This window comes from Orcinus orca, chromosome 14 (assembly GCF_937001465.1).
Source record: "Orcinus orca chromosome 14, mOrcOrc1.1, whole genome shotgun sequence".
NCBI lineage: Eukaryota > Metazoa > Chordata > Mammalia > Artiodactyla > Delphinidae > Orcinus > Orcinus orca.
Window position 1 is genome coordinate 36613658 of NC_064572.1, and position 14636 is coordinate 36628293.

The 14636-nt window shown below is 58.4% G+C and overlaps 1 protein-coding gene across 11 annotated transcripts in view; it reads left to right on the forward strand.

Annotated features, from left to right (window-relative positions):
- The window catches only part of ZMIZ1 (zinc finger MIZ-type containing 1), a 230753-nt gene extending 219365 nt beyond the window's left edge, over positions 1–11388 (forward strand). For 7 of the 11 annotated variants that reach the window (XM_033433994.2, XM_033433998.2, XM_033433995.2 and 4 more), the window contains 4 exons: positions 259–327; positions 808–1052; positions 2290–2456; positions 5830–7547. In XM_033433994.2, the coding sequence (XP_033289885.1) occupies positions 259–327; positions 808–1052; positions 2290–2456; positions 5830–6618 (1270 nt within the window). In that variant the 3' untranslated portion in view covers positions 6619–7547. The other 4 variants (XM_033434003.2, XM_033434004.2, XM_033434005.2 and 1 more) reach the window with 3 other exon arrangements.
- Positions 11389–14636: the final 3248 nt, after the last annotated feature.

Below are 14636 nucleotides of genomic sequence, written 5' to 3' on the forward strand. Positions count from 1 at the left end.
CTCTGTGGGGTCCAGCCACCTCCACCTGCCCTAAACACGGATGAGAGAACCCAAGCACAGCAGAGGGGCTCAGATCACGGGGCCTGTGCACAGTCCCTTTGTATCAAGCGGTCACAAGGCTGCCCTCTCCTGTCGGTGCCCCCAAGTAGTAACCAGTGGCAGGGCCCGGGTCTCTTGGACACAGAGGGGAGGAGTGGGCTGTGGCCTCACCCGCTAGGGTCCAGGAACAAAGGCCAAGCCCCCTCTCTCCTTTTCCAGTAAAACCGCTCTGCTCGAGGGCCTGGAGGTAGATCAGTACATGTGGGGCATCCTGAATGCCATCCAACAGTAAGTGGGCCTCCCCACACTAGGGCAGGGGGTGGGGGAGGAGGGGGGGGCGGGATGCTGACCTGAGTTGCATGAGGTGAGTGTGTGATCACCGCTGATACCCTATCCCCCACTGGCCGGCAGACCATCTCCCCACATCCCTCACCTCTCTGCCAATTTAAGGGGTTCTGTACCTGGGGGCAAATGAACTTTCCAGAAAGGACCAAGCTCAGCCAGAGCAGGAAGCTGACATGGCTGCGTCTCGGGTGGAGGCTTTGGGGCCCGCTGCCCCATGCCCAGCCACTTGCTTTTCCTAGTCTCAGTCTCTCCATCTTTCAAAAGTTATAAAAATCCATCACACTTCTGTCCTATGCAGAGCGTGGTGGGAATGGGGCAGAGGGAGCCTGGACGAGGACATCTCAGTGTCTGTCCGAGCTGGAGGCCCTCATGTCCAAAGCCCGGTACCCCAGAGCCTCAGCTCTGCCCCCTTGCTCCCCCCAGCTCCGAGTTTGAAGAGGTCACCATTGACCCCACATGCAGCTGGCGGCCAGTGCCCATCAAGTCGGACCTCCACATTAAGGATGACCCTGACGGCATCCCATCCAAGCGGTTCAAGACCATGAGTCCCAGCCAGATGATCATGCCCAATGTCATGGAGATGATCGCAGCCCTGGGCCCCGGCCCGTCCCCCTATCCACTCCCGCCCCCTCCCGGGGGCACCAACTCCAACGACTACAGCAGCCAAGGTGGGTGATGGCCGACAAGGAGGGAGGGAGAAGCCCCAGCAGGGGCCCAGGATTTCTGGGGTGACGGTGGCAGGTGCAGGGAGGGTGTGGTGTGAAGAGGCAGAGGTAACACACACCCCCAAAAAACAATACCACGTCGCTGAAATTGGGGGTACAGCGGCCTGTGCAATGCCATCCTCCCCCCCTCCATCCAGCCAGCCCTGTGGGTCGGCACCCAGCTGGGAAGGCATGAGTGAGGAGCTGCCCCGCTGCCCAGCCTCCCGCCTCTCGCACCCCCGCTGCCCAGCCTCCCTCCTGACTCCTGGGTCTCCCTGGTCGGCAGCTGTCGAGCTTAGGGGCTTCAGAGCCTGCTTTGCTGGGGCCACTAAGACCACACCCCTCATGGCGCTCCTGGCCCTCCCACGTTGCCCTCTGACATCTCCATATTGTCCCTATCCCTGCAACTCTCCCACCCTTCCAGAGACGGGGTCCAGGGGCCTGGAGCCACCAGCCTTCGGCCACCAAGGACACTGTCACTGCCCCCTCACTTCCTGCTGCCCAGAGCAGGCTGCACTGCGCTGCCCTCAGTTCCCAGAAAGTACCCTCCCCGCCCCCCAAACACCGGGCATGGCAGCTCCCCGCAGAACCTCTGCTCTTAGGTTCCTGGGGCTCCTGGATGATTAAAGGCCCAGAGAGGTTAGCCTACCTAGCCAGAGTCCCACAGCATGCTGAGTGCCCCAGCTTTCCAGTGTGCCGGTCCTCTGAGCTCTCACCGCGGCCACGTGGTGGAGGAAGCAGTGGCTTGGGAGGCCGGACGGCTGGCTCTGAGGGTGTCCTCTTGAACCTGGCACAGACTCCGACCTCCCCCTCTGGGCCTGGGTGGTCCCAGGGATGAAGGGCAGCCTCATGGGGGCTGTGGGTGAGCAGGTCTGGGGGGCTCGCTCAGCAGATCCTGTGGAAAGTTCAGACTCGGGCCTCATTCCATGTGTCCCGCTGCAAGAGCCCGACCACCCTTTCCTCCGACTCTAGCCCTGCTTGTGGCTGTACACCGGCACATGCCCTGGGGTACTAAGGCCCGCAGGAGAAAGCTGCATCGCTGCCCCGCTGTACGGCCCTGAGGTCTACGGCTGCAGGAGCCGACTCTAGCCTGGCAGGAGGGTGGGCCTTGCTTCCTCCTTTACACTGAGTTTTACTGAGTTTCCTGGGGTGGCCGTCTTCCCTCTGGGTCACAACCCTCCCCATCTCGTTCCCTCCCCAGGCAACAGCTACCAGGGCCATGGCAACTTTGACTTCCCCCACGGGAACCCCGGTGGGACGTCCATGAACGACTTCATGCACGGGCCCCCCCAGCTCTCCCACCCCCCGGACATGCCCAACAACATGGCCGCCCTTGAGAAGCCCCTCAGCCACCCCATGCAGGAGACTGTGAGTACCTCTTCCTCGCCGCTGACCGTCCACCTCCCCGGTGCCCCCAGCCCCAGTGTGGGGCTGACGGGGACAGAGGGCTCCCCTGGGCCTTTCTGATGTTTGCCTAGTTCCCTACCAGGCAAAGGGGAGGACTGAGAGTTGAGTCTCGGGACCCAGCAGGGCGTGGGAGGCCTGACTGAGGCGGGGTCGTGGCCCATCAGTGTCCTTGGATTTGGCCGTCTCACCCAGGACAGCAGATTCTCAGATGGGGGAAGCTTCAAGCTCTTATCTGCACACACGTTGCATGCATATGCACACATGCAGATGCCTGCACACCCCCTACATACAGGCCCACACACCCCCCATACACCCGGCATACATCCTGTACGCGCGCGCGCGCACACACACACACACACACACACACACACACACACACACACACAGCCCCATCCCCTTTCTCCCCCTCTTACACACACTGTTATGCTGACTTACTTCATCCAGCCATCTAGAATTTAGTCCCAGACCCAGGCACTTGTTCCGCAGGGGGTCTGAATCTTCGAGATATCGCCTCCTTCTGCAAAAAGAAACATTAGGATTTCTACTTATCCCAAGAGTATTCCCTTCTTGTCCTGTTTCACGTATTAACGCACACTGTATCGCTGAGAAAGCCCCTTCAGGTGAGGTGGCCTGTGCTGCCCAGAGGCCTTCCCTTCCTGTGGCGCCGACAGCAGTGGTGGGAGGCCTGGCTGCCTCCCGAGTCCTTATCTAGGCAGCGATGGAGGATTGCCCTTGATCTAGCAGACGTTTTCTGAGCCTGGTCTCCCGGCCGTGCCTTGTACCAGGTGTAAGCAAGACAGACACAGGCCTCAAGCGAATGGAGCAAAAGTTCTGGCAGTGCCTGGATGGAGGAAGAACACTTGGGGTTTTGAGGAAACTGAGGGCCTGGCCGTGGGTCCTGGGCCACAGCAGCCAGAAAGAAGGGTCCAGGGGTCTTGCCAATGCCTGGCAGTGGAGTTGGGCCTACACCCGAAGGTACCTCTCCAAGCTCTCCCAGTCTCCATCATGTGGCCTGGAAGGAAGGGGCCTGTGGATTGTACTGTGTTACCCACAGCTGACATGGAGTTGGGAAACATCCAGCACTGGGCCAGGGACTGTCCTGGGCACCAGAGCCACCAGTTCTCAGCAGGAGTGACTATTAGCCAGAAGGACTCTAAATGAGGGGCACTGCAGCAGCCTTCCTGCAGGAACCCAGAATGCCAGGTTGGAAATAGCTGCTTTCACCAGCCTTCTGCCATGTTTGCACAAGTTACTTTCTGCTCCATGGGGCTTCCACTTTCAGAGGGCGTCTCTCCTGGCCTCCTTCCCCAGCCCTGCTCCCCAGGATGTCAACCTTCCATGTCCAGGAATCACCCAGATCACACCCCTGCTCCACGTTGATCTGGCACCTTCTGTCTCCTCACAGTTCCCAGCACTGGAAGATGGCAGCAGGGGTGCTATGTGCTTTCTGCGTCCAACAAGGCATTTTCCTGCCCTGTCAGCCCTGCCACCAGGGTCCTCGCAGAGGGACTTAAGCCCTTGAGTTGACTTCACAGCCCCCCCAGGAAGCTTTTCAGATATGCACTGTCCTTGTCCGTTTCTGGGCTTTTGTTAGTTGAGAACCGGACCCAGAGGTACAGCTGTGCAAGGTGGTGTGGTGCAGTCACAGGTCAACAACCCACCTGCCCAACCAGAGCAGCCTGACCCGGCTGAGCACGAGGCCAGGAAGGATTCCCAGGCGCACGGACTGGTGGGAGGGCTCCAGCCAGGTGCTGGCCCACCCAAGGCTCTCCCATGCCAGGTGGGAGGTTGACAGGTGTGTCGGCAGGTCCCAGAGAGCACTTGCCCCTCCAGGTTCTGAGATAATCCAGCAAGATGTCAGGGCCGAGGGCGTTAGTTGTGTCAGCAGATCTGGGGGCTGTCTGTCTGGGGCTGGGCTGCTCCAGGAGTGTGGAGCCCCTCCCTGCCCCCTACTTCCCAGAATGGTCGCTACAGAGCGTCACAGGCTGGCCTCGCCGACAGCTATGAGGGCTGTCCTGCCGCTTCTGGTTCTTCTTACTTTGTGTGCACCCCACAAGTGGTTCCCCCAGGGTCAGCAGCCTTCATGTCACATGGTCATCCCTCGTTCTCAAGGCCCGGGCTGGAGGGGCACTGTGCTGCAGAGGGCTGCCTGGACCGTGGGCAGGGGCCAGCCCACACAGCAAGGCTTGGGGAGCAGCTTTTAGGAGAAACAGGAAGAGGAACTGGTGTCTGGAGAAGATCAGGGATGGTGTCACTGCCGTTTGCAAACCCACGAAAGAAGTGTCAGTGTTTCTGTGTGGCCCAGAAGACAGGGCTGGGAGGAGGGTAGTGACCAGGGAGACATTTAGTCACCTGGCTGCCCATTCCAAGCGAGAGGCCTGGCCAGTCAGTGAGCTCCCTTCACTCGCAGAGTGTGAGGGGGGCCCGGGGACCGTTGGGGATGCCGTGGGTGGGGCCCCGGACTTAGACTTGGCCTTTCACTCCGAGACCTGAACTCTGAAGGCAGGGTGCCTTGAGGCAGCAAACAGACCGACAGGGGAAGTTTAAGTCCCACCCACTCGTGTCCCCTGCCCACCAATAGCCCCGACGGTTCAGGACACGCGCAGGGCGCGGGGGGGCGCCTAGGTTATCTACGAGAGAAGCACGCCTGTTGCTGCCTAGGTGGGTGGCCAGCAGGAAGGTCTGGCAGGACTCAGAAGCCCCAGGTCGCCTCCTTTACTTTGGGCTCAGCTCCGTCCTACCCCGGGACAGCAGGCAGAGCTTACACCGAGGCCCCGCTGCCCCCGGAGCCGGCGTGCCTCGTGTCGCCCCCAGGCCAGGGCCCGCATGGAGGCGCAGACCCCCGTGAGCTGCACGCCTGCCCCATGCTGTTGTCCGTGTCTGCTCCCCGCCGCCCCGGCTCAGGCCTGCACCACGCCGCCAGCGGCACTCCCGCCCGCCTCCCTGCTCCCCGGAAACATGCCCATTTCGCTTCTCCATCCTGCCCTTGCTGTTGTTCATTGTGCTGGTGTCCGGGCTAGGGAGACAGAGGGGCTCCCAGGGGCCTGGGCCCCGATCTCAGGGTCTCTGCTAGTCTCAGAGCCCCTGGCCGCCTCCCTCCCTGCCCCACGTGGCTTCAGCCCCCCTGACTGGCGGTTTTGGGGGGAGGATTTGTTTGCTTGTTTGTTTGTTTCTCTGCAGAAAAAAAAAAAAGCATTCAGCTTTGTAGAGGGGTGGCTTTGTTTTGGGGGTTTCGTTATTTTCCTGGTTTTGTTTGGTTTTCATTTCTCCAGGCATCTCGTCGCTGTACCTCGTCACCTCACCTTTCTTTTTCCTGCTCTCTCCTCCTCCACAGATGCCACATGCTGGCAGTTCTGACCAGCCCCATCCCTCCATGCAACAAGGTTTGCACGTCCCACACCCCAGCAGCCAGTCAGGGCCTCCATTACATCACAGTGGGGCTCCTCCTCCTTCCCAGCCTCCCCGGCAACCGCCACAGGCCGCTCCCGGCAACCATCCACACAGTGACCTGACCTTTAACCCCTCCTCAGCCTTAGAGGGTCAGGCCGGAGCGCAGGGAGCGTCCGACATGCCGGAGCCTTCGCTGGATGTAAGTTGGGGTCACCATGTGTCTTGGCCTGGGGCCGGGACTGCCCGAGAGCAGGGGCGGGTGTCGAGGGCCCGAGGCCCGGGGTGGAGGAGAGGTACAGCGGTGAGGAGCGGGTGGGCGGGCGGAGGGTGGGCCCCGCCAACCTGCCTCCCCTGTGGCTCCAGGACCGGGGAACCCCACAGTGGGCAAGCCTCAGCGAGGGTGCCACACCCCTTGCCCCACCCTGCTGGCCCCGCCCCCGTCCCGTTGGCCACAGTCCTGCCGCCCGGCCCTGCCCTCCCTCCCCCAGGCCCTCACAGAGTCCCTCTGGGCCGGTCCTGGAGGCAGCACAGGAGGGTCCCTCCCCCCCCTTCTTCCCACCTCCCGTTCCCCGACATCGGCTTGCCATCGCTGCATCTGCCGCTCTCTGGCCCAAGGCAGGGGAGGGGCTGGAGGGACAGGTCCCTCTGTCTGTCTCGCTGGTGTGTGTCTCCAGTTTCTAGTCTGTGTGTTGTCCATGCCCTGTGCTTTTGCTCACTCCATCGCTCACTCTGAGAGGCCCCCACGTGGGGTGACAGAAGGCTCGGCCTCGGGTCACACTGGGGGGCGGGGGCGGGGGGCGTCGTGTGACTGAGGCAGAAGCGGGCAGCTGAGATTCAGGGATCACCCCCCTTGAGAACTGAATGGTCTGGAAGGTGGGCAAGGGGGACACTGAATGATGGGTGTTGGGTAGCTGGGCAGGGCTGCCAGCGAGGGACACGGCCCTTGCCCCGCCCACCCCTCGCCCCCAGGCTCTAGATTCCCAGAGAGGAGGCCTGCCCTCTCCTTGGTCACGTCCCAGCCCCAGCAAGAGTCCCCCTTGGCCCCAGCAAGAGTCTCTGGTGAACCGGATTCACTCAGCTTTGGCGCCATCTTGGATTCTTGCCCGACTCTCCTCCCCAGGCCAGGGCAGGTGCTTCTAGATTGATGAGGTCCCCTGTGTGACCGAAAGAGTCCAAGGACCTCACAGTAGAGGGTAGGGACGGTCTGTAGCCTCTTCCCGGAGTCTACAGGGAAGAGCAGTGCTGCCCAGCTAGCCGCGGGCTCAGCAAGGAGCCGGGAGCTCTTGGGGGAGGTGTGGGGTGCTGGGAGCCGCAGAGACCTGCCAGCCTTACATGCAAAGCCACATGGCTTCTCCTGGGAGGCATGAGTGACCCCCAGCCCCTTGTGGCAGGGTCTCAGGAACACTGTGCGTGAGGAGCCTTCGCAGCTGGTGGGCCAAGGGCTCCACTTTTCTAGACTTGAAATAAGCACGGGTGTGCCCCAGACTAGCACGGTGGCCTGGATGCATCCGGGGACCACCGGCACTGTTAGTTTCCCCTGTTTGGACCAGGACCCCAGGAGGCAGGTAGAAGGCAAGCGAACAGGCCCGAGGGTGCCCTGCTTCCTCGCCCTGGGCCGGCCCAGCCTTCAGCCGACACCTCATCTGAGCTTCTGTACTTCTTTTCCAGCTCCTTCCAGAACTCACAAACCCTGATGAGCTCCTCTCGTACCTGGATCCCCCCGACCTGCCGAGCAATAGTAATGATGACCTCCTGTCTCTCTTTGAGAACAACTGAAGCCCACCCCTCCGTCGGGGCCACCCCTCCCCACGCGGCCTCCTTCCCCATCTGCCCCACACACTTTCCCGCCGGGAGCCCGTGCCCTCGGACCGCCCCTGCTGCGGCCTTCAGAGCCTAGGGGCGGGAGGGTGCACTGTGAAGGCGGTGCAGGTCTGGAGCCCACGCCCAGAGCAGGCCCCAAAGATGACCCTCGAGACAGGGCGCTGGCCCGGGGAGGGGGCACACACTGACGGCGGCTTCCAGATGACCCTCCAGTGCCCCCCAGGTTCTTCCAGTTTCTAAACTGTAACCCGGCCTCCCTGCTTCCCGGCCCAGAGCCGCCTCCACGTGACTGTGAACCTGAGGGAGGGGCCCCCGTATCCCAGCGGCCCCGAGCCTTGGAGGAGCAGCAGAGGTTGGTGGCAGTGAGAGCGGCCTGCCCACCACCACTACCACCCACCACAGAAAAGCACAAACCTCTGGGAAAGAGAACTCTTAGGGGCCAAGGTTATCGCTTTGACCCCAGACCTCTAAGCCAGGATACCCTGTAAACACTCTCAGAGAGCAGAGAAAAAAAAGACAAGCGTCTGTGTTTGGGAGAGGGTGAGCCATTCCTGCTTGGGGACCGGTGGAAAAGGGAGTCAAGGCCTCCGCAGAGCCAGGATGGCTCCGCAACCTCTGACTCAGGCCAGGGCCCAGCCTTAGCGGGGCCAGAGCGAGAAAGAATCCAGCTGAAGTTATTGTGCCCTTAATTGGGGAAGGGGGGAGTGCCGCCAGCCGGATTTGGAGTCCAACAGAAATGGCCAACTACAGCTTTGCTCCAAGCCACCCCCTGTTCTTAAATGACAGCATCTTAAAGCCGCAAAGTCATCTGGGGAAAAGGAACACTGGACTTGGACAGCAAGCGACCCATTTCTCTCCATGCGTCCTGTTTCCTTCCTCTGCTCCCCCCTCGCCCGCCTCTCCAAGACTGTTACGTGGGACACCCACTTCCCTCTGTCCCGGTGCCCCTATGTCTACCCAGACGGCAAGGTGAGTGGTGGAAAGGCAGGGGATGCAGGGGCTCAGCAGCAGGAACCCCGGGCATCACTGTCTCTCTCCGGCTCCTCTGTCTGGTCTGACCTGTCCCTGTGCTCGAGGCCGCCCCCGGCTCCAGCCCAGTCTGTCGCCGCGTGTGCCAGGATGTGCCCTCGAGCGTCGCGTGGTGTTTCTGTGGCTGTCTCAGACCCCGCGCTTGGCTGCCAGCCTCTCCTTCCCTCCATGTCCCTCCGGCCTCGAAAGCTCACCCCACACTCCTGCTCCAGCAGAAGCAGCCTCTGGTTTTCCCTCCGCGCTTCGCTCCATCCAGCTAACTGCTCGCTCTCGGAGTCTCCCGGGTAGCTTCTTGTGAGTCCGTTTTGTTCCAGGCTCCCTTGTGCTCCCCGAGCCGCATGGCCGGTGATGCTGGGCCGTTGGGTCACTTGCGTCCCCTCTGTAAATTCATCGCGCCCCTCCCCTGCTGCTGCCCGAGGCCCTCACCTGCTCCCCCGTCCACTGTCTGTGTTCTCAGTCTCCGTCTCCCTCTCTGTTGGGGGTTGGGGGAACACCCCCAGCACTCCTCTGGATGTGACCGGAACGTTGGCCCCAGCTGTTGACTTCCAGTCGCTGTACCAGACGGCCCGGCACAAGGTTTTCTGTAGGAAAGCTGCCATCGTCCCATCCCCACCCCTTTTCCTTTGTCCCGTTGTCAGAGGTTTTTTCAAACAGCGTGGTGTTCCGTATACAAATCAATTATTTTAAGAATTGCTTTTGTAAATATCTTTGTGAATATTTTAGTATTGTCTTTGATAATATTCAACATTTTCATGACCTGGTTATAGCCTTTGCTGGTGTTTTTAAAATACCTTGACTCAACGACAAAGACCGAGTCCCTTTTTTAAGAAAAACAACAAACAAAAACAAAAAAGCAACCAGGGCCATTTGTACAGAAGAAGGGACTGAGAGCATGGGTGGCTGTACAGTGAGTTAGAAGACCAGGCCACCCGCCATTTGGAGCCATCCCCAGTTGGCTGGTGGGGACAAGACGACGCCAGGTAGCATGTGGCCGTCTCTGCCCAGTGGCCAGTAGCCCCAGCTGTGTCAGGCCATCTGGGAATGTTCTGCCCCAGACAGATTTACAGATGCCTTCCTTAGAAGTTCCCACTTCCTGCTGTGCAACTCTTTCTCAGAAAGGCCTGGGGTCCGTTCTGGTTGTTATCGGGGTGTCCCCCTCTGCTCACTGACCTATCCACAGCTTTCTAGCACAGAGGGTCAATCTGTTCCCCACAGCCCAGGCTCCAGGCACCTGCCTCGGCCATCTCTGAGGAAGCCATGGGCTCGGCACCTGACACCTGAGGCAGGTTTCCCGGGTCCCCTCCCAAGCAAGCCTCCACCAGCAAGTTCAGCAAAGAGCTTTCCAGAACCGTGGCGCCTGCAGCCCGCGCTCTGGGCGTGTCCTCCTCCAGAGCGGCTCTGGAGCCAGGTCGGGGGGTGGGGGGAGGCATCAAGGCGTCCGGGGCTGTAGCGAGCCCCAGTTGGTGACACATTCAGGTGATGACAGCCTCCCCGCGCAGGGGCGGTTCTGAACTCTGGGGAGATGCTTCCCTGATCCTTTCGGATGACTACTTGGAGCCATAAGTAACCTCAGCAAAAACAAAGCCTCAGCAAAGCCACTTCTCCATGACGAGCATCCACCCAGCCCATAGGCATGTTTCTGTCTCCACTCCACAGAATGGATAGGGCGCTGGCGGGCAGGTGGGAAGGCCCAAGTACAAGCAATCAGCCCCATCTTCTTGGTTTGAAGCTTTACCCATGTATCATGTTCCTGTAGCCATTTTTATTTTTTAAGAAACTTCTAATACTTTCTCCGTAACGGAAGCCCTGAACCCCCAGAGAGCTACACGTCTGCTCCCTCGGCCTGACCCATCCAGACAGGGCGACGTGGGCAGCAGCCACTCAAGGGACGTGTGTACATATGTAAATGAGAAATAGAGACATGTTAACAGATGCATTCATTTCCCTCGGAATGTGTATTGTTTTTATTTTCCGGAACAAAACAAAAAAAAAGGCTTGGAACTCCATCTTCACGTGGAAAAACTAGATCCTGTCTGTTAGCGTCTGTGAGGTCTCTCTCCGCATCTGTCTCACTCATGTAATATACTCTGACTCTGTGTAGAAAGGAGTTTTTTTTGTTCCGTTTTGTTTTTATTCTACCTACATGTACTACTTAGCTTCAGTGTACTAGTCCTGCCACCTGTGTATTTTTAGGGTGCTATGGAAATAATGAAAAGAAACGAGGATTTCAGAAGAAAATTGTAACCAAATTCATACTTTGTATAATTTTTGATATCATGATCGCAGGTGATTTCACACGTACACACACATGAACACACCCACCGTGCAGCCTGAAGTAACTCCCACTGCGACCGTCATCGTCTCTGTACATCTCTGTACAATGCAATCATTTCATACTTTAAACTGGTCAGAAAACTAATTGTGATTTCTAGTCTTGCAAAGCTGTATGTAGTTAGATGATGTGACAACCTCTAATATTTATCTAATAAATATGTATTCAGATGAAACCTGTATATTAGGTGTTCATGTGGTTCTTTTGTATTTAAAGATCAAATTATTGGACTCTTGCTAGACATTTCTATACTCTGTTGTAACACTGAGGTATCTCATTTGCCCATGTTAATTTTTTTCTAAATAAATGGACGAAAACGAAGGTTCGGCCAACTAGCGATTTTGTGAATGTTAAGGGGCGGTTTGGGTGTTTTCTGATTTTTGCTTTTTAGCACCACCCCTGCCCGATCACCCTGCAAAACAAAACAAAACAAAAACTATGCAGTCAGGTGCTTCGGGTGCTAAGATGGAGGAGCCCCTGACACAGGGGTCCCGGAAGTGGCCCTGGAACCTGGCTCAGGTGAATGTTCAGAGCCCAGTGTCCTCACCTCCTGGTGGACCCCGTCTCCAGCAGGCCCTGGTCCTGGGGAGGGGGCCCTGAACGGTGCCAGGCCCTATATGGGGTGCTGGAGACAGACCCAGTGTGACTCGGGGCGGGTGTACGATGCTGGCTGGGCTCAGATGGCGAGCCCTTGTGGATTCTCTGGGCTTAGGAACAGGTACCTTCTCAAGTTAATACAGACGCTTTCCTGTTGGCCACCTCTCTCTGGCCACCCCACTTCTCAGCACCCCTGCCCCCCTCCCCTTGAAGGGGACCTTGGGTCTCCTCTTGCCCATGACTGCAATTTACATAGGTTACTTTGCTACAGCCCCTGGCCAGGCTCTGGTTCTAACTGTCTTTACAGCCTCAGGCACACAAACGACTGCCCTTCCTTGTCCCCTCCTGAACTTTGGGGAAGTGAATATGATTCTCAGGGCCCAGCAGCCAACCACTGTCCCCCCCTTTACTCAGCTCTGGCCTCGGGCCATAGGACATAAGCAAATGTGGCTGTCGTAGCCTTCCCTCCACACAGACCGGGTAAGGACAAGTCCAAAGAAGGAAGTGGGGTCTGGCAGGCACCCCAAAATATATCCCCTGGAATATGTGCGTGTGGCGGGGGGAGCAGGGTGTCATCAGCCACGGGACGGCCCATGGAGAATAGGGGGCCTTCTCTGGGGTGGCCAGTTTCTCTTCTTGGGGGGAGATGGAAGGGGAGGGGAGAAGGAGAATTTACATTAGAAATGGAATCCCGTGGCCACTGCCTTCTGCCGGCAAGAGGTGTTTTCTCTGAGAACAGACACTCCTGGAAGAGGGCTGAGTAGCATCAATGACGGTTTCCCAAAGGGGCCCCCAGCTCCCCACTGCCTTGGAGCAGTGCTTCCCTGTGGCCTCACTGAGTGGCCCATGAAATCAGTTTGGTGGGTTGTGACCAGCACTTTTTAAAGAAATAGATGAGAATAAAGTAGGAAACATCAAGAGCACCCTACAAAGTAAGAGTGAGGATTGTATCGTGAAACTTTTGTTGCAGTTGTGTGTGTGAGTCTGCTGAATCATGATGTAAAATTAATTCTTACTTGTGGGTTGTGGTTAAAAGCAAAAAGCTTGAATGCCATTGCCTTAAAGGCAGGAAGTGAGCAGCGGGTGGAGAGGGAGAGGCAGGGCCATATCTCCCCTAAATTCACGATAAAACGCAAACCTTCCTGCTATTCTAGCTTCAGAACCTGAAGCCAGGGATACAGCTGAATACAGGCTGCCTAGCAAGGCTGCGTGGAGACCCGCCCATTCCATCCCACTAACTCCTCCTGAGACCAGCTACTTCCTTCTGTGGGCCTAGAATGAGAAAAGCCCGTGGGAAAAGCCCAGCAAGGGCCTGGCTCAAGGCGGCTTGGAGCTCAGCCTCCTGCCACTGCCCCCTCCGCCCTCCGCTGTCCTCCCTCCCTCCCTCCCCTCACTCGGACCATGCAGCACATGCTCCAGCCCATGGGTCTTGGGTTTCCGTTCTTCCCAACCCAGCCTGCAAAGCCCTCACCCTGAATCCAATGACTGTCCTGCCACAAAAGGCCACAGGATGCTGGCAGGAAAAGTTATTCCGCCTGCAGGTGGCTGCCACGGCAAATTAGGGTCTCCCGCCTCACTGAGGCCTCAGGGCAGGGTGTCTCCACCTGTCCACCCATTTCCCTCTTTCTCTGTTCCAGCAGCCTGCTCCACCACGCCCACCTTGCTCTAAGCAGGCTACACCCCCATCACACACACCCCCACTAACTTTCCCCCACCCACAAACCTACCTCCATCCTGCCCCGGCCTTATCTTCTTCCGCCCAGGCCCAGAGGATGTGGTGTCCCTTCCCCAGTCAGGGACAGCCCCTCCCCAGCCCCTGACACCATCACCTCCTTCTCTTCTGGGAGGGATTTCAGCCCCTTCCCTTTACCCTCCCCCACCCCCTTCCGCAGGCCTGGAGCTTTGGGCCTCGGGTCTAAGAGCCGCCTCCACACCCTTTGCTGTCCAGCCTCTCTCTGCTCCTTCTCATGCAGACTGCTCCGTCTTTCCTTGATCGCCCATCATCCTTGACACCCTGCAGCCCACGGCTCTGAAGTTCTCTGAAACTTCTCTTGCAAGCTCACCTACGACCCCTTAGTTTTTCAAGTCCGTGCCACTTTTGGAGACTGGACCTCACAGCTGCCTTTGACGGTTGCCAGTTCTGCCTTGAAACCTCCTTCTCTTGGGTTCCATGACAGCCCCCTCTTCTGGGTGGTCAGCGCTCCTGAAGTCCCCCGACCATGCCTTCTTAATCGTCTTCATGGGTTCCACAGTCACTAGGTACAGCGGAGGTCCGTCAGGCTCTCCTTCTCTGGCTGGCGCCCATCCCTCCAGTGCTGAGGGTGTTGGCTGCCAGCAGCTCACTTCTCTTCACCAGACAATTGTCCTCAGCAGACAGGGACCTCCTTGCCTGGGATGTCACCCACTCCTGCCCCCACACATGCACCCCTGTCGAGGGTTCCGCAGCCAAAGACTGATGGTTAAAAGCCACCAGATGACAGCCTCTTTGCTGCAGTGTGGGTAGCGTTCCCTGTGGATCGGGTCAGGGTTGGACTTCACCTGAGGCCAGATGCTTACCCTACCCTTTCCCCTTCTCTTCACCCTCACTGTCTCCTTTGTGGGTTTCTCCTGAGTGCACTCCCTCAGTAAATCACGGGAATCTGAAGGCCCATTTCAGGCTCTGCTCCTAGGGAACCAGACTAAGATAGTGGGTGCCAGGAGGGGGCCTGGGAGGCAGCCTCTGGGAATAAGACACTGGAGGCGGGTCACTGACCAGATGTGAAGGAGGTACCATCACTGGTGACAGTCGCGGGCATGGGGTAGCCGTGCCTCTGCTGTGATCTTCACCTGCAGTGACCTGGGGTGGCACACGGGTCAGGGGGCTGTGCCAGCTGATGCAATGTCTCTGGCATTTGAGAGGTGGGAGGAAAGAATAACTGTTAGGACTGTGCAACTGAGTGACTATTGCCGAGTGTCACTGATTCATTGAAAGA